General features: G+C 43.8%; 2 protein-coding genes across 4 annotated transcripts in view; one reads left to right on the forward strand and one right to left on the reverse strand.

Moving 5' to 3' along the window:
- Window positions 1-810: 810 nt before the first annotated feature.
- LOC139419715 (U6 snRNA-associated Sm-like protein LSm6) lies at window positions 811-2,733 on the reverse strand. Its single transcript, XM_071169701.1, has 4 exons — window positions 2,699-2,733; window positions 2,157-2,258; window positions 1,591-1,704; window positions 811-1,012 (listed from the first exon to the last, which is right to left on the reverse strand). Exons 2-4 carry the CDS (start codon window positions 2,248-2,250, stop codon window positions 978-980), a joined length of 243 nt encoding a protein of 80 aa, XP_071025802.1. The 5' UTR covers window positions 2,251-2,258; window positions 2,699-2,733; the 3' UTR covers window positions 811-977.
- Window positions 2,734-16,855: 14,122 nt separating this feature from the next.
- The window catches only part of LOC139419021 (zinc finger protein 827-like), a 112,231-nt gene continuing 108,987 nt past the window's right edge, over window positions 16,856-20,099 (forward strand). For 2 of the 3 annotated variants that reach the window (XM_071168845.1, XM_071168847.1), the window contains exon 1: window positions 16,856-17,146. In XM_071168845.1, the coding sequence (XP_071024946.1) occupies window positions 17,104-17,146 (43 nt within the window). In that variant the 5' untranslated portion in view covers window positions 16,856-17,103. The remainder of the gene's footprint in view (window positions 17,147-20,099) is intronic. The other variant, XM_071168846.1, reaches the window with a different exon arrangement.

Below are 20,099 nucleotides of genomic sequence, written 5' to 3' on the forward strand. Positions count from 1 at the left end.
GACGGAACACCAACAGGCTGTATCACATTCAGTAATCACACCTCCCATTAACCATCTATCCACTACCAGAGGCAAACAGGCAGCTACTATGACAGATCTGTTTACATGTTAATAGAATCTGACATAGCCTTCAGGAGGGACCACTTGTAGACAGGCATCACTGTTTTGTTTCTCCATAATGGCTGGTTTTGATTGGTAATTGAGAAAATGCCAGAAGTCAATTGGCCATGCTCAGACTCCACCCACACATTAAACCAATCATGATTATGACTTATCATACACCGTATAGACTGATAGTGATGAATGCAGCCCTTCAGGTCAGTGTATCCTGTATAATCTGTCTAATAACACTGAAGGAGAATGAGACATAAGTTATATTGTGAATGAATGCCTTGCCGTATCGTATGCCCAGTGCTTTATATGGTCTCCATGTTATTGGAAGCTGGCAGGGCTCAAGAGGACACAGTGAATTAATTACTAGATTGAAGCTGAAATACACCCCATCAGTATGGCTTTAAGCTTCGTCATCATATAGGACTGACTGGAGAATATTATCTGGAAGAATCACTGCTCATGTACAAACAGCCTCCACAGGTCAGTAAGGAACCAATTAAGGAAAGTCTATATTCCTTCAATATAAAATGAAAATACTTCAAAACTCAAGTAGGGGAGTATACAGATGTACTATATACTGATACTTCAATATATGTGCATAATCTTTTACAATTATGTTAGGGTCATCATTAGACAAAAGAAAGGCAAGCTTTTGCTCTAAATTTAGGTGGAGAAAAACAGACTCTAGGAACAAAATTAAACTTCCAAAAACATGTATTGGATTGTTCTCCTTTTTACAAAAAACTAAACACTCTTCAGCTCAGAGACATTAAACAATAGGAAAAACAATGTTCTCATATAACACAATCAACTGGAACAACGTCCGGGATAATACAAATTAAAAAAGGGACAAATCCTCTGCATCACATCTTCCTCTTCTGGGTGCTGATGTATAACACTAAGGAAGGAAATAGGAAATAATTAGTACAGACAAGAAAGGTGAAAACTTAAAATGGCATGTAGATACAAAACCAGATAATATTATACGAGATATCGCGCTGACCTCCGTAACTACTAACAGGGTGAAGCGCGAGGCTAAACTTCTCTGCTGTTGTCACCACCCATGAAGATACTCAGATTTTTTGCGAGTGCAAGATCTTGTATCGTGCTATTCTTACAATATCTACGGTACATCCTGCTGTCTGTGGCAACGTCATATATCGGAAAGTCTCAGTTAATTACGAGTCATATCTGCCGTGTTCACGTGCTAGTCGGAACTAGGAAACTGACATTTCCGACCTGTTAACTGGTTGAAGTTATACACATGCCGCGTTCAACCAGTTAGCAAGTCGGAAATTTCAGTTTCATAGTTCCGACTAGCACGTGAAAAGGGCAATCATCAAAAATAAGTAATTACTCAAATAAATAGGAAGGAGTAATACACCAGTCTCCATAGCTATTCAATATCATGTTGACTTCTACACAAGTGCCACCAAGTAGTTAGAAAAAGCAAGTGTCTAGTTCTGGAGCTCTTACCATTGTTTCCTCTCAGGAAGGCGTCACCATACTTGTTCTTCAGCTGGCCATTGACATACTCCTCTGTCTGCTCCACTGCAATGTTCATATAGCCATCCAGACAGGCTAGGACACCTATAGAAAAGGCACAAACTAATGTCAATGGCACAGACAGGCACAGTCTATGGGCAATCTTTAAACATCAGATCAGGCATAGAAGTCAAATGCATTCTGTGTGGAGTAAGGATAGCACCAATAGTACTGTAACACAAACAAACAACACAGCAAACAAACATTTGCTGCTAGTCTTATTATCGATCCTGATGCCTGGTCACTTTACTGCCTTCATGTACACATCTACCTCAAACCTCTGCACATTGTTCTGGTACTCTCTGCATAGTGTTATTCTTGTATTATTTAATTCTGCATTGTTGGGAAGGGCTCCTAAGCAAGAGTTTCACGGTAAAGTCTACACCAATTGTATTTGGCGCATGTGACAAATAAAATGCAGTTCTTGGTTAACAGGCAGTCTAGAAATATCACATACTGGCCAACTAGGTGATGACTTATAAAAGGTGCACTGTTACCTCTGTAATCCACTCCAGAGTTGAGCTTGACCACAACTGGTCTGCCAATGATCTGCTTCAGAAAGTCACTGGGGGTCTGCTTTCTGAGACTCATGATTCTGTTTGGAAGAGGAACATAGAGGAACAATAACTATGCATAATTTTGTATGATTCAAAATGCATAGGAAACGTTGCATCAGATCTGTATCCTACTAACATGGAGAAGATGCTAAATAGCTGTATTAGCAGGATGCACATTATGAAAAATGCATCCTTGCAATGTAGGAGGCTAACTAGCTTGCTAATGAACAGGTAGCTAGCTAGTTAGCTTATCAGCAAAACACAGAAATGACTGCGCTGGCTGGGCTAATGTGGCTAACAGGACTAGCTATTAGTTAGCCTGCTGAAAAGCCACATTGAATCAGTCTTCATGGACAAAACTGCATATGCTAGTAGCATAACATTTCACGGTACTGAAAATAGAATTACGTATCGAATCGTTACTTAGCTATGTTAGGCATCTACCGAATTAGCATTAGCTTGTTAGCAATCTAGCTACCCACCTGTACTTCACGTTCGTAGCTAGAATAATTTCTGTTGTGTTTTGGCTGTGAGAACAGCAGCCAATCAGCTACTTTTACCGAGCTCTGGTGTACGGCATCCAATAAAGGACAAATATCTGTCTTCAAAACCACGTTTTGGATTTCTCACTATTCTTGAGGGTATCATATTTAAAATATTTTTTGAAAACTCTCATAAAACAATTATATGAATAGGTGGATATTTTGTTGTATGAGTGAGATAATGTGAAAGCTTTTATTAATTTGCATGCATTAAACAGTCTACTAGGCCTTCTGTCTAATCTGCATATCAGAATAAATTATTTCGAAATACAGGCTTAAAGTTTTTTTACTGTCATTTGAACCACTTCATGGAGACAGCACTATTATGTAGATACATTATATATAGTTTAAATACCTGTATTTGCATTGCATTACCTTGTAATACTATTCCCCGTGATAATGACCGACTGACATGCAGGGCATTATGCTTTCGTTGCCACTTATAACCACTTCATTAAAAATGCATGAGCATAGTAGCTGCAACCACTAACCACTATTTGATTCATACACATCCATTTTATCTCACCATCACCAATAGAATAATGCTCATCATAGGATGGTGCAATACACTCAGAATTGTTCTTTTGGAAGTGGAGGATTCCCATTCTGTTGATAATGTTTTCAGATCCCTGTGATTTTTTTCCTGTATAAGGTACATTATCACTCACCAAGATAAAGTATGTCATCTGATAACCCAGAGATGCTGGGGTGTGAGCCGTGACCCAAAAACCACACAGGTTTGGAGGTATATGAGAAATTAGTTTGTGAGAAGAAGAAGAAGGATGGGGGTATATGGAGGAGAAAGGAGGAGGAGGAGAGAGCATTGGGCTGTGTGTGTGTGTGTATTGGGAGAGAGGCAGAGGAGAGAGCATGGGCTGTGTGTATGTGTGTGTGTGTGTATTGGGAGAGAGGCAGAGGAGAGAGCATGGGCTGTGTGTATGTGTGTGTATGTGTATTGGGAGAGAGGCAGAGGAGAGAGCATGGGCTGTGTGTATGTGTGTGTGTGTGTGTGTGTGTGTGTGTGTGTGTGTGTGTGTGTGTGTGTGTGTGTGTGAGTGTGTGTGTGTGTGTGTGTGTATTGGGAGAGAGGCAGAGGAGAGAGCATGGGTTGTGTGTATGTGTGTGTGTGTGTATTGGGAGAGAGGCAGAGGAGAGAGCATGGGCTGTGTGTATGTGTGTGTGTGTGTGTGTGTGTATTGGGAGAGAGGCAGAGGAGAGAGCATGGGCTGTGTGTATGTGTGTGTGTGTGTGTGTGTGTGTGTGTGTGTGTGTGTGTGTGTGTGTATTGGGAGAGAGGCAGAGGAGAGAGCATGGGCTGTGTGTGTATGTGTGTGTGTATTGGGAGAGAGGCAGAGGAGAGAGCATGGGCTGTGTGTATTGGGAGAGAGGCAGAGGAGAGAGCATGGGCTGTGTGTATGTGTGTGTGTGTGTGTATTGGGAGAGAGGCAGAGGAGAGAGCATGGGCTGTGTGTATTGGGAGAGAGGCAGAGGAGAGAACATGGGCTGTGTGTGTGTGTGTGTGTATGTGTGTGTGTATTCGGAGAGAGGCAGAGGAGAGAGCATGGGCTGTGTGTGTTTGGAGGGAGGGAGGGAGGAAGAGAGAAGAATGAAGCAGTGAGAGGAGGAATCATAAAGTACATGTAGCTTGGTCTAGACAGGTTTCTTGTTAGCGGGGCATGGCTAGCCCTGCGGAGGCTAGAGGTTAATTTGGTATCTGCTGCTGTGTTAAACTGAGGTCAGTGCTACAAGTCCTTAAATCATAAACAAGAGTAGTTAAGAGTCTTGTATACACCTAGGCACAGGTTAATGAATATTCAATTAGCTGTTTTTTTTCTTCCCCCTGTTGCCGTCTTCGGAAATCGGGCGCTAGTGTGTAAATACGATTTTGCCAGGGAAAGACCAAAGACCAAAGACAATAACGTCTACATTCATTATAGAGATGTACAGTAGAGAGCATCTTTAATTTGAATTGATATTTATGAATGTTATGTTATGGCTCCTGTGTGGCTCAGTTGGTAGCGCATGGTGCTTGCAATGCCAGGGTTGTGGGTTTGATTCCCACAGGGGACCAGTATGTAAATGTATGCATTCACTACTATAAGTTATTTTGGACGTAAAACTTAAATGTACTGTTGTTTCCCTCTCATTGTATTGGCACACACATGCTTAACTATAATGGCTTGGAGCCATGAATTCAGCTTGTAAAGTCATACTGAATTGAAATACATGGTCAACGGCCATGTAGAAACACACGGGTCACGTCGTCTTCTCCATCATCATTGTATCTTGGTGGGGGATTTTCTAATATCACCTCCGGTGTGAACCCAACCTGACCGTGTACGCCCCTCTGCCTTTGTGCGGAAAATCATACCCTTAGAATGACATGTCAGAGAGGTATCATCAGAAAAGGCATCCAAGCTTTATATATATTTTAGCTATGTATTCATTCCAACTCTGTGCAGAATTCATGCAGAAGGGAATGCTATCTGCTGAAAGGAAGAAGCCAAGACAGATTCACATTCATTACAGTGACTTGCCGTGACCCAAGCTCCCTCTACATTGTGTATCAGAAGCTTAACCGATCACACTGACCATTACAGGGGGATATTGAAAGTTGAAAATGGCAACCTCTAATATAATAACTATGTGCTGTGGCCAGATGTGGCTTCTCTTTGCTCTGTCTGACCAGCCTAGTATCTATAACAACAGAGGTCGGCTCAAATGGACAGCCAACAAGAGCAACAGTCGATTCTCAGACAAATCCCTCCCTCTCAACCTAGAGACCCCTAACCCCTAGAGGAAGGGCCGCGAAATGGAAAGATTATGGCGGTGAGAGATGCTGTTGTTGCTTAGGGGTTGGAGGGATAGAGAGAGAGGGGGGAGGTAAGGAGAGGTTGAAGGTGAGAGGAGGTGGGAAGAGGTGGGGGGCGGCCCTCCATCCTCCCATCCCTCTAGTGTCCGCAGGCAGGATGGATGGAGGGCGAAGGAAAGGAGGGGGGTTGGGTGCAGAGCGTCTAGACTGAGTTGACCCTCCGAGGCCAGGTTTTCTCTCCAGGTCAGGCTGGATATGGAGGGGGATAATGGAAAACCTCGAGGGAGTTTTCAACTGAAAAACAGATTGCCTGCTGGCGTGGTCTTGTTCTATCCCAATACTAATCCCTTACTGTATAGAGGTAATCGCTTGGAAGTGATGGGCAACGGTCCCCCTTGATCAGAAAAGGACCATGGAAACCACAGCTGCCACCTTCATTATATTCCCAGATACCTGGATGTCTTTAGTCTGGTGCTGGGATGGTGTGATGTTATGAAGGCCAGTTCCATTCACTGGTGGTGCTCTTATGATTTCATCCAAGGTTTGCCTGTCTCTCCACACTAGGAGATATACCAATAACTGTCATCCACCCAGGCTACTGTGGTGGACAGGTCACTGCTTCAGTTCAGATGCAGCACTATTGATATAGAAATACATTTCCAAGTGTAAACAGGTGGATAAAAGATGAAAGTATTCCTAGAATGCATTTACAAGCCCCTGCCAGATATACAATACTAGATTTACCTGCAGAAACATAATGTGCATAATATGCATACTTCAATGATTTTGTATTTTATTCTCCTTATTATTTCCAGTCCAATGACACATCCGACTGACTTCCTCTTAATGAGTCAGCGGTGAGCATTGACGGTTGACAGCGGTGCGCTGGCCCCCAAGGCCCTTGGTGAGCCGGGCACGGTTCGAGGAGGGGGAGGTGGAGTGTAGTCACTCCCTGTAATTTGGGAGGAACTCCACCGAGACATTCTGAGAGAGAGAGAGAGAGAGAGAGAGAGAGAGGGAGAGAGAGAGAGAGAGAGAGAGAGAGAGAGAGAGAGAGAGAGAGAGAGATGAAAGCCCCTTCTCTTTTTCCACAGCCACCAAGCTCCAACCGCCGACAGCCAACCGGCTGCCTGAAAGAGTGGCTAACAGAACCCTGCCTGGTTGGTATCCCCCGGGGGTTAGTGCTTGGACCGGCTCAAATCAGCCTAGCCCTGGAGGCATGTTCTCTCCCTCAGGAGCAGTGGGACCACAGACAGCCAGACAGTCAGTCAGTCTTCCCGCACCCTCCACTGCATAGCAGCCCAGGAACGGGCCAGCCAACACGGGGCTGGATCCCTTGGGATCCCCGTCTTAGTGGGAGAGCGCTTGCTGGAGCTTTACTCCAAGTCTGATTCAGTCTGACGCCCTCCCATGTTTCTTATTTTACTCTGGCTATGACGTTGATCTCTCCATTTGTGGCATCTTCTGAAGTGGTGGGAAGTAAATGAAAGCTGGTGCTGTAGTTCTGTACCAAATCAAGTGTTACTACAACACAAAGCCAATCACTATGATAAAGAACGATGGTGCTGCCTTATCTTTTAGTAATAATACTAAGCTTCCAAGGACAATAATTGACACCAAGGGTTTTCACCAAGGGTTTTTACCAAGGGTTTTTACTTAAAAAAATAAAAATAAGATAACAATCAAGCAACAATTATGTAATCATCCACAGTATATTTAAGATCTCATATAGAAAACGACAGTATGAGATTTACAGTATCAATCAATCAATCAAATTAATTTATAAAAACCTATTTACATCAGTAGATGTCCCAAAGTACACAGAAACCCAGCCTAAAACCACAAAGAGCAAGCAATGCAGATGTAGAAGCACAGTGGCTAGGAAAAACTCCCTATCATCACATGATCAGGTTGCCCATTTGACTAGAATGTGTGCTAGTCGCCAGCCATGCAGCCGAGGTGTTGAAGACAGAGAGTGGTTGTGCTTTTGTCAGACCATCGCTAGACAGAGGGATGGTGAATGGATTGATGGTGCTTATACAAGGAGCCACTCCATCGGCAGACCATAAATATGCATCGTGACATTTGGAACAAAGCCTTCTCGTCCTGCTTTCATTATGAGCCCCTCTGCCTAGCTGCATCCCGTAACATATTGCCATACTGTCACACCTTGTGTTTCATTGCCTATCTCTCTGTTCATCACCCTGGCTGAGTTACCACGAGATGTTGGCAGGTGATATGAAGATGGTGGAGTTGCCCAATGCTCTGTGAATGAATGGACATTAGGGAGCAGCAATTTCGATATTGACAGAGAACAAATTATTTGGGAGGTTGTACACTGTGTTTTGTTGTTTTTCTCTCGATGTGGTGACGACATGCGATGCAAACACGCTCGTTACTGATTCTGAATTTACCCAAGAGTTGCATTTCGGGATCAAAAGAGGCTCTGTACATATCAGAGAATGTATTTGCTGTTGGTTTACTGTATAGTTCATGGGATCAACACAGTGTAGTCAGATAGAGGAACCTGAGTTAACAGCTCCCTGCACCGACAGTATAGCATTTAGAACACTGGCTGGCCTTTTTCTCCAAACACCTCATTGCTTTAGAAAGGAATAAATATCCAAGACAGTCAGCCAGGAGCTGTTCCTTTCAAATCCCACACATCTCTCTTTCTTTTTCTCTCTCTCGCACTTGTTCTCTCTGTCTCGCCCCCTCCTCTCTCTTTCTTTCTTTCTCTCTCTAGCTCTCTCTTTCTCTCTTTCTCCTCCCCTCTCTCTCGCTCTCTCTCATCCTCCTCTCTTTCTCTCTTTCTCCCCTTCTCTTTCTCCATCCTATCTCTCTCCCACTCTCTTTTTCTTACTCTTACTCTCTCCCCTCTCTCTCTCGGTTGCCATTTGACCAGGAGTGCTTCCTGCCACAGAGGACCTGTGACTCAACAGACAGTACAGCAACATTCTCCACTCACCCTCATGAATATGCACGGAATTAAAACAGGAGCACTGACTATGTGGTACTGTGAAGGTTCTGGTTTGATTATCAAGTCGCCATATCGACCCAAAAAAGAAGAGAGACTGTAGGGAAATATCTCGAAGGCGTGGGGGGAAATGTTTAACACTAATTTCTTTATCCCTTTCACAGGAGTACCATGTTACAAGAGAAGTCTTCGCGGCGGGCCAGCGTGCCCCGATAAATCTCAGCTGTCAGCTGGCAAGTGCCCAAGACACCGAGACGTTCTTTTCAGAACGTGCCAATCTCACAGAAGAGCTAGGACTCTAGAACCCCGCCCCGAGAGCCAATGCTTCACTGTGATGGGAGGGGATTCTAGCGTCCTAGCTCGATGGACTGGCAGACAAATGAACGCGGCCTTGTCCCTTTATGTCGGCCATCACTGAGGAGACATTTCACAAAAACCCCTCTGATGACCCAATCCTCCCGACCCGGCGGTTAACCATCGACTGATTGCGTGCCACCCAGAGAGGAACCTGGGAGAAGAGACATACGACACAGTGTCAGCTGGTCTTCTGCTCAGGACCGCCATGTGAGAATGGATTTGAAAATGAGACCGGATTTATGATGTCGTTCATCAGAATGAGAGTTAAGAATTCTTCTAGTCTTCACATAGATAAATGGCCAGGTGGCTGGAGCTGCTGAGTGGGAGAGAATATGGTGTTTGTGTGAAGATGCAACAGCACTCTCTCTAAATAGGGATACTTTGCCACACTTGGTTTTTGTTCACTCTATTTAAAGGTAGGGGGTGAGCGCACAACCACTTGTTTCTCAGAATGAGTCATGAATGGATCGGTCATTTTCCAAGCACACACACACATACACTGAGTGTAAAAAAATGTAGGAACACCTGCTCTTTCCATGACATAGACTGACCAGGTGAATCCAGGTGAAAGCTATGATCCCTTATTGATGTCACTTGTTAAATCCACTTCAATCAGTGTTAAAAAAATAAACAATTGTGACGGTTATTTTGCTTAATATAAGCAATTTTAAATGGTTTATACTTTTACTTTTGATACTTTAAGTATATTTAAAACCAAATACTTTTAGACTTTTACTCAAGTAGTATTTTACTGGGTGACTTTCACTTTTACTTGATTCATTTTCTATTAAGGTATCTTTACATTTACTTAAGTATGACAATTCAGTGCTTTTACCACCACTGCCTGTTTTGTATGAGCACGAAAACACACTTGTACAAGAATGCGCGCACACACACACACACACACACACACACACACACACACACACAGTACTTGCATGAACATATAATGCACACAAACAAATGCGCACACACACACACACTATGCCTCAGGTCTTCCTTCTGAATGCAATATACCAGATGAATATCAAATTTATGTTGCAGTATTTAATCAAATAAAGCTAACCAAAAGACGCCGATTCCTCCTCGTCCATTTCACAACATTACTTTCCCATAATCCTTCACTTTGTCTGCCTCTGAAATGGCATTATTCATTATAGTGCACTGCTTTTGGTCAAAGGTAGTGCACCATATAGGGAACAGGGTGCCATTTTGGACACACCCTTTGCCTTTTACAGTGTAATTTACCTAGTCCTGACAGCCAGCCACCACACTGTCATTTTGACAAAGGCAGTCACCAACACTACCTATTTAAACGGTTCACGTTACCACATGACAATTGGCATGATCGTATAATAACGGATGTGTGCCAATGCCAAGTAGAGCTGGCTGGTAATGGGGCTCTAGCTTGGCCGCTTTTAATATTTTAATGTGTTTTCATTACAACAGCATGGAGCAGATAGCCTTTCTGACGTCCAGGCAATTGTCTACAAATGAATGAGATTACATGACAAGCAGTGAATGACAGAGAGAGCAGCTACCCAGGCAGCAAGCGGCTGCCAAGTGCCAACCCCCGCCAGTTATCTGATGGTAGCCTAGCAACAGATCCCTGACCTGGCTTTGACCTCCACCCGATAAGGTCAACACCTGAAGACAACGCCATTGGACGACTGGCTGGGGAGGTGGGAGGAGCCTGGGAGGAGTGTAGGTGGGCTGAGACAAAGGAACCACAGAGAGAACAAACGCAGACTCCCTGTGAGTGAGAGTGATCACGCTCCTCACAGACAAAAACATGTCGGTGGCACATCTCGCCTGCACTACCAGTGTTTTGTTACCCGTGTGTGTGTTATTTATCTTTGCCAGTGGAAGGTCAACATGAAAATACTAATAGTAAAATGTAAATATGAGTTAGAGTGCTTTCACACCACGATCCAGCTAATTAGTATTCGTTTTCTTTCATGCACTGCTATTTATATTTAATTTACAGTCGCTGGTTACACTTAAATCATTTTTACGTTTCTAATTCACAGGTCTCCAGTTTCACACATGTCACATGTTTTTCCTAAATATATTTTTATTCAGAAGAAGAAAAAAACTTGAAATGCTGGCAATATTTTGTATTTGTGAAAATAAATAGTGGGGGTCATAATAAGAGGGATGTTCTGGATAAGGAATTAATGGAGCGCAACCACGCACGCACGCACACACACACACACACTCAGTCAGTCAGTTCAACAGCAGCGGCACGGAAGTTAATCCAAATTGCGATAGTGGCAATATCCTATTAGGAGCATGGCAATAAAATCAAGCTGGGACTGGGAACACATTAGAGTTATCAGAACATGTTCAGCGCGCCTCATTTACACAATGAACTGGCAGTAATCAGGGGGCTCTCTTCCCCTGACATACAGTAGGTACACACACACACACACACACAACGAGACACATATCATACACTCAAACAACGGCATACAGATAAACACCAGTGTAGCACGTTGTATGACACACACACACTGCATCCAACATTATCAGTGTAACGTTATACAAAGAATCGGTATATCATACAAGGATATACACACACAATGAAAGAACCTCAATTAAAATCATCCCACGGCTGTTACCGTAGTAGGCCATACAGTACAGTACAGTATACATGTTAAGTAACCTTCTAGGGATGACCCTTCAACTAGTCAGGACTGCCCTAGAGGCTAAAATAACTCTCTGAGTTGAAGGACCCACACTTGCCCCCCCCCCCCCCCCCCCCCCCCCCCTTGGGGCCTTAGCAAGACCTCTCCCCTAGTTCTCCAGGGGCAACCTAGACTCCTCCTCTGTGTGTGTGTGTGTGTCTGCAGTATGGTGACTGTCTCCCTACTACAGGGGAAGTGTTGAAGGTCATAGGGCAGGAAATAGGCCACCTGCCTCTGTCACACAGTCGCAGAGAGAGAGAACGTGTGCCTGTGTGTGTGTTTTGTAGGAGTGAGTGAAGCTACAGCATTAGACTGAACCAAAGCACGGCGGGTGGGGTGTTATGTAAGGCTCTGTCCCAAATGGCACCCTATTCCCTATATAGAGCACTACTTTTGACCAGGGCCCATAGTGTTCTGGTCAAATGTTGTGCATTTTGTAAAGAAATTAGTTGCCATTTGGGATGTGTCCTAAGTCATGTCCTCTCTCCTGTCCTGTGATATTTGGTCAGGGGAGGACAAGGCGAGGCAACAACGGCCCATCTCTACGCCCAAATGTCCCCACCGGGGGTGAGAGCTCGGAAGGCCAGAGGGCAAGAGAGGGAGCGAGGCCACCTGCTTCTGTCAAACTGTCAGGCCAGCTAGCGAAGGGTGTGTGTGTCTGTGTGTGTGTGTGTCCAGCGTCAGGCCAGGTGAAGGGAAGGGGGGGGCAGGAGAGAGCAAGAGGGGAGGGCAGCATGTGTGTGTGTCTGTGTGTGTATATGAAGGACAATGTGTGTGTGTGGGTTGGTTTTACTATCCTTGTGGGGACCAGAAGTCCTCACAAGGATAGTAAAACAAGGAAAAAGTGGGGATTTTTTTTAGGTTGAGGTGTTAGGTTTATGGTTACAATGAGGTTTAGATGAGGTGTATGGAGTTTTTGAGGTGTATGGTGTATGGAGTAGTTGGAGAGTATGGTGTATGGAGTAGTTGAGGTGTATGGAGTAGTTGGGGAGTATGGTGTATGGAGTAGTTGGACTGTATGGTGTATGGAGTAGTTAGGGTGTGTGGAGTAGGTTGGGTGTATGGAGTAGTTGGAGTGTATGGTGTATGGAGTAGTTGAGGTGTATGGAGTAGTTGGGGAGTATGGTGTATGAAGTAGTTGGACTGTATGGTGTATGGAGTAGTTAGGGTGTGTGGAGTAGGTTCGGTGTATGGGGTAGTTGGAGTGTATGGTGTAGTTGGGGTGTTTGAAGTAGTTGGGGTGTATGGAGTAGTTGGGGTGTATGGAGTAGTTGGGGTGTATAGAGTAGTTGGAGTGTATAGAGTAGTTGGGGTGTATAGAGTAGTTGGGGTGCATGGAGTAATTGGGGTGTATGAGTAGTTGGGGTGTATGGAGTAGTTGAGATGTATGGAGTAGTTGAGGTGTATGGAGTAGTAGTTGGGGTGAGCAGGAGGGGAGGGGTGTGTGAGCTACCAGCTCTCACAATCTTATGCCAGAATTAGACGTTCATCCATGTTTCTCAAACCAAAAATGTGGAAGTTGTTCAAACAAATGTAAGTTAAGGCAATAACTCCAAATGGTTAAGGTAAGGGTTAAGGTTTGGGATAGGCTTAAAACAAAAATGTCAAAAACAACTTTATATTGCTGGATTTGAACATGCCTTCCTTTGGATGCTTACACCCATCCTCCATCCCTGTTCGCAACGCAAAACCTATGTGAAGGTAACAGTGCTCACTGTTGCCCCTAGTGGCCGGTTTCCATGGACGTCGAATACTGACTTGTAATCATGGGTGACCTGCCTGGTGTAAGGGGTGTGTGTCTGTGTGTGTAGGTGGTGTGTGTCGGGGGGACAGGTGGCATATACTGGAAAACCCTGGCACCAGCCACCTTGTGAGGATTTATCAGCCTGCGACAGTCGCGGCTGGACAGGGGACAGATGTTGCGGTTTACCCCAAGGCTAGGCTACATCCAGCTAGTGTTAGCCTAGCGCTATAGCTAGCCTAGACTAGGCCACATGAGACAGTACGAATAGAGATGGAGAGAGAGCAGAAAGTGGAGAAGCCAGGCTCATGCACCCTGAGCCAGAAACTCTTCTTTTTTATCCACCTCCCCCATCCTCCGCTGAAGCACCTGAAATTTCCATTTCGCTAACTGCCACGCCGCTGCAGGGAAGCATTTTAATAAGTCGTAATAATGCCAACTAACACAATTCGCTGTTTTTAAAAGCAGCGGAACAAAGTCAGTTATCAGTAAAGCTAAAGGAAATATAATTAGCTAAGGGGATTTTATTTCCTACAAACTGTGCTACTTATATATTATGATATATTATTGTATAGGAGGAAGGATATTACATGTGACAGGTGTGATGAGGCCTCCCTGGTCGAGTTGTATTGAGTTTTAGGCACTATTTAATATTTATGTATGTATGTAAATTCATGGGCAGTACTGACTGTGGCCAAGACGTGGCAAATGTGTTTTGTGCCCATCAATAGATTCCCAAGTAATTAAAAAAGTTATGAATAACACTTACACTACTGAAGTTTAAAAGCCACTTTTGATTGATCCACTTTCCCTACTCTGTTGTTTTTCTAACTTAGAAATTTGACATAGATTGCGGAACCGTTGATAGAGCACGATGTCAGAGCTTTGACCTTTAGGTGCAACCCTGAGTGAGGTCATGCTGGCGTTGCCATGGCTACTATCAGCGGATTGTCTTGTTTGCCCGCATTACCTCAGCGGCCTGGCATTGTTGGGGTCAGAGACCAGACTGTGACCTCGCCATGGTGACCAACCTCTACTCAGAGAACAAAAACAGGACTGCGGCCCGCCACACTCTCTCTCTTCCTCTCCGTAGCTCTCTTTCTCTCTCCATGAGTTGACATAGTTTATTGCGTCAAATGATCTGGATGAATATGCCATTGTCAAAGAAGGCTTAGTTTCACTTGTTCATCAGGAGTATCATCTGTAAACTTTGTCATCACAACTTTCACAGATGTCTAACAGATTGCTTGATAAGATAGAGGCTAAAGGCTGCTGAAATATATTTCACGTTTTATGGTGTACATATAAAGTATGTTTTGATGTTTTAATATGTAATTACATGCAGTATATTCTCAACAGCAGGAAAAGAAACGATCTGGCTTCAGACTGACTGTACAGTATGTAAATATAGAGAATGAATAGGATGGAAGCAACAGTGAACATTTAACCCCTCGCTTCCAACTATGCTGTGACCATGCTGGTCGTGGGTGGAGGGAGGGGTGGGCAGTCAACACCTGATCCTCTGTTATGAGTGCTCAGTTGCTGGTGCAGGTGAAGCACACACCCCAGCTGTCCTCGCACACACACACACACACACATATATTCACACATGCCTGCGCCTGTACTGGTGTCAGACACCCTATGGTTTAGTCCCTTTCAACACAACACAGGAGTGGAGAGGCAGGAGGTACACCAGAGTTCAACCTACTGCCATGCACATGCACTATGTACTGTGAATTCTCACTAACCTTGGATTTCCTCAACAGAACCTTTATACAATAACACACGTTTCCATATGTGACGTTCGGCCTATACATACACTGCATGGCAGATAGGGCGGCAGGTAGCCTAGCAGTTAGAGCGTTTGAGCTAGTAACGGAAAGGTTTGAATACCCGAGGTGAAAAGGTGAGAAATCTGCCGATGTGCCCTTGAGCAAGGCACTTACCCCTAATTTGCTTCAGATGTGACCGTACTACCGAAGCTGACCCTGTAAAACAACACATTTCACTGCACTTATCCGGTGTATTTGACAATAAAAAATATTTTTACAAAATAAAAATTCACAATAGAATATACTCATTCCTTAGGCCTCTTTCTTGTAGTTCTAATGTGGTCATATGACTCGCATGTGTTCTCTACATATGTCTACTGATTACTGTTACTTGACTAGGACTTGTCCAGCTTCTCTCTGGACCTTTATGATAGATAATAGACATTTTAATCATGTTATGCTCTTTCCTAATTAGAAAAATGCAAAGTGGCCGTGTCACCTGTGGACATGATACAGGCAGTCCAGCCAGGAGGGCTAATTTGGGCTTCTGCTAATTGCCACGGTAACGAGCCTCCTGCGCCTCTCATAATCTACATCTCAAATGGCACCCTGTTTCCTATAGAGTGCACTACTTTTTGACCAGAGCCATATGAGCCCTATTGGCTCTGGTCAAAAGTAGTGCACTCTATAGGGAATAGGGTGCCATTTAGGACTATTCTCTCAGAGGGAGGAGGTGGCAAGGGATGGAGGGATGGAGGGATGAAGACACAGCTCTCCTCACACACTGAGAGGTGTGAAAGAATGTGCCGGGCCAAGTGAACACAGCCTGCAGGAGCCCAGCAGCAGGAAGAGAGACGGGACAGGCTGCGCTGTGAAAAACTCAACCCAACGCCACCACCGCGAGGGAGAGGAATGGAGATTTCCATTTTTAACGTTGTTATTAAATGTATATGACATGACCCAACGTGGAAATGCAACAAGTGAAGGGTAAAACATGTAGTAATTTAGATGACTTACAGAGGGATAAGTTGGGGGTGAACTCAATTCTTAGGTAAACGCCATTGCTGTTACATGTACAGTGTGACACAAAACACAACGTGGAAATGCAATAAAGTGTTGTTTTCTACTTAAGCTAATTATATTTTTTCCCCACAGAGAGTTACACTATTGTTGAGACCAGGGGAAGTTATAGCAGCAGTTACTTACAGTTCATGTGACATACGGCATTGTAAAAAATTAAAACATTAGCAAGAAATTAAATGTGTGCATCTGTAGCCTAATGAATATGGGGGTTATGCAAGTGTGAACATGAAAGGGTTCATTTCAAATGTATGTTTCATGCAAATTAATCATAATTATTTATTTGGGAAAACTGGGGCTTTCCATTGGGCTTCTGAATTACTATTCAATCCATAATTTCATCAATTCAGGAAATGTACATTTCACATTTTGAAAATATATTTATATATGTATTTGTAAAATAAATAAAAAATGTAATGCAATCAATATGAAAAATACTGTACTGATACAGTATTTCAGTATATTTGCCATATTTATTATTTATAGAAGTTATAAAATACATGTTAAAAAAAAATGTAGGGGTTTTGCAGTCAGCAATAAGCTTGGGGGCACCTTGTCCGTTTCTACGCTGCTATCGCGGGCGAGCTCCTCTAGAGCGTGTGTGCGAGCTAGTGTGTGTGAGCGTGTGTGTGTGTGTGTGTCTGCTCTGCTGTTGCTGCCCTCTGATCCCTGCATTAGTGTTAGTTAGGGGCTCGGAGACACACTTACACAGAGAGCAGCCATAGTCAAGACACGGCAACAACAACAGCACAGAACCCTCCTCCTCCTGTGGTCCTATACCCAACAATACACTTTAAACCGCGAGGACAAGACAGGTATACAGTCCCTGCCATCACTCTCGCCTACAATCTCAATGGGAAAAAACCTTTTTTCTTCTTATCCCTAAAACAAGGAGGAGAATGTGACAAAAAGGGGGAAAATGCCAAGGAGGAAGCAGGAGCAACCCAAACGCCTGCCTTCACGTAAGTCGTTTGCTGGTTTTGTGCAATTTTAATGGGTCTTCGTGTGTTTTGCGCAGTAGTTTAGGGTTAAAGAGGTGAAACAGACAAAGACACGGCGTAGGTTATTTCTCCTTTTTTTTAGGTCTGAGCAAGGCAGCCATGTTGTTGGCGATGAGTAACGTTAGCTAACCAGCGAGTGCATGAGCTGTACGTGGCTTTAATCGAGTATAATCGATAAAGGTCCCCTTTCCCCTAAAGGTTGCGGTCAGATAGCTTGTGTATCGGTTGTATATGGTATAATGTCTGAGCGTTTTCGTTTATCTGTCCGTGCGAGCGAGTCTCTTTCGGGGGAGAAAGGGGAGGATCTGAGAATCTGGCCGCAATAAAATGAAGGGTCAGTCGGATCAGACAAGCCAGACTCGGGGCTAACCGTACCTCAGTGTTCCTAGTAATAGCGCTATCTATCAACGCTTGGTAGCTAACTTCAAATTTCGGTTAATATAAACGTCTAACTTTCTCTCTCACCACTCAAAACGGGTGTATTGGTTCCCTCGGTAGGCGCTCGCTCTGTTTTTACGTCGAGTTCTTGAAAGTCTGGAGATATTTTTTTTTGAAGCAGAGGTATTTTCTTCCGCCCAGTTCAGCGAGGTTCATGTCTGCATGCAGGCTATGTCAAAGCCATGGTCGGTCACCTGAAGTTCAGTTTTTTTCTCCTTCCCTTTGCAACCATTCATTGCAGACGGACTACGATCAATAACGCGGGCTAGAGACGCGAAATGGCACTTTCCCCATTTCTCGTTATGTCGTTACTCCGAATGTACATCAGAATGTGCGATTTTGGTATATATATTGTTCATTTGACCCTGTGTAGCTTGGATGTTTAGATTGTGCTTTTATCAGTCCAATAATGAAAAGCTGCAGTGACACACTTCGGCCGCTAGAGGATGACTTCTAGGTAGAATGTGTGGATAAAATGATCAGAGGAATTGGCTTAGTGTGGCAATTTCCCCTGCTGTAGTGCAATGTCCTGAAGACCTGCGTAAGAACATGGCTTAATGAGTTATATTGGTATGCAAATGTAATTAATCTCATAAATCAATGATGACTTAATGAATGTACCATAATGACACAGTGTAGTCTTTCTTAAATGTCAAACAATGCTACTGTTCAGTGCTATTACTAGCTGTGATCAAAAGAGGATTTATATACTTTGTTGTATAAAGTATACAAAATGTGAAAACAGTGCAGTAAATATCAAATTAGCCTTTGTAGTGCCATAGTGTGAGCTATTCGTGTCCTCTTTCCACGTGTGAGTATTTAGGCTACTACAAACATCCACATATCCAGTCCCAGAGTCATAAAACATCCCCAAAATAAGACCATTGTCTCCTCATCCACTGATACAGCGCTCAGGTGTTTGCCCCAGAGTTGAACTAGAGAAATTGCGTCGGTTGGCTGGATGAGAGAGTGCTATTTGGACAGTAAGCTCTCACTCACATGTTACTGACGGCGAATGTATGTACCTAGAAACGCCGCTGGAGTGGACGGAGCAGGTCATTATACGCTACAGAGCATGACATCAGTGGAGGCTGGTGGGAGGAGATATAGGAGGACGGGCTCATTGTAATGGCTGCAGTGGAATAAATAGGGAAACCACGTTTGACCATTCTATTTATTCCATTGCAGCCATTACAATGAGCCCGTCCTCCTATATCTCCTTCCACCAGCCTTCACTGACTGACATACAGTACCCTGGTGCATACAGTACCCTGGGGCTCCAACTATTTAGTTGTATTATATGGGTTAGGTCACATGTAAAACTCATTTCATGGCGGGCCGAGTGTCTGCGGGTTTTCGCTCCTCCCTTGTACTTGATTAAGGAATTAAGGTCACTGATTAGTAAGGAACTCCCCTCACCTGGTTGACTAGGTCTTCACTGAAAGGAAAAACCAAAAACCAGCAGACACTAGGCCTTCCATGGAATGAGTTTGTCACCCCTGGATTAAGTAATGTTATAGACATGTTACAGCCTACTGTATGCATCAATTACAGGATTTCATATAATAACAAAGATAAATCCTTTTCTCTTTAATAAGTTGTGGCCAATATTTTACTTCTCCTCCATTCAATCACAAAACTGATACAGGACAACCTTTATTTATTCTGTATAGGTTTTCCTCCCACACTGACTGGAAGTCAGTGCCACTTCACCTCATTGGCCGACTGTCTGTCTGTTTTCATTGTTCAGCTAACAACACCTACACCGATTGCTCACGTGCCAGGAACAAGCACTGTACATCTGTACTGAGGCCCTGTGGTGAAAAGAGCACGATTACACATTGCCTTTAAACTACTAAAGGTGCTTTATCTTAGCCCAGACACATGCAGGTCTAGATATTTGGGGTTGTGTACTCTGCTTTGCTCTGTGCAGGCCAAGTGTCATGCTGTGTATATTAGCATACATGGCATGTGAGAGAGGGCACACACACGTACATACTCACAAGCTGGCCATGGAGGTCACAGTACAGTGCAGCGCCCTCACTCAGACAAGTAAACATGACCTTTGGCGCCACAATGAAAACGGCCACTCTTTATGATTTTGGTACGCCCATGATTATCTATTTTGAATTCTATTGGCCGATTACTTACTGTAAATATTGACGGTAAAATTATCACTTGGATAAAGCATAGAGCTTTTTACATGTAAAAGTAGTACCTTTTTTTTTTAACGTGTAGATTATGCTGGAGGTCAGTTTTGAAATATTGTCAACGCAAGCAGCATTCTGTCAGGCCCAGAGGTTTCTAGGTCATTGGTCATACTTGTGTTATGTCACCAAATATTACTTCTAAAACCTCTCTCTACTCTTGATAATTTCGGCAACCATTCTGAGCTTTCATAGCTTTAGGCTATAGGGCCTATCTCCTGAATAAATGTTGAAGTAGGCTTAAACTCAAGATATGGATACGAATTGTA

The sequence above is a fragment of the Oncorhynchus clarkii genome, chromosome 10 (assembly GCF_045791955.1).
Source record: "Oncorhynchus clarkii lewisi isolate Uvic-CL-2024 chromosome 10, UVic_Ocla_1.0, whole genome shotgun sequence".
NCBI lineage: Eukaryota > Metazoa > Chordata > Actinopteri > Salmoniformes > Salmonidae > Oncorhynchus > Oncorhynchus clarkii.

Bases quoted from the DNA above. Each gene is read 5' to 3' on its own strand.
- LOC139419715 (XM_071169701.1), bottom strand. From the start codon at position 2,250: ATGAGTCTCAGAAAGCAGACCCCCAGTGACTTTCTGAAGCAGATCATT. The intron at 1,705-2,156 runs GTAACAGTGCAC...CCTTTTCTATAG, and splicing joins CTCTGGAGTGGATTACAGAG to GTGTCCTAGCCTGTCTGGAT. The intron at 1,013-1,590 runs GTAAGAGCTCCA...TTCCTTCCTTAG, and splicing joins CTTCCTGAGAGGAAACAATG to TGTTATACATCAGCACCCAG.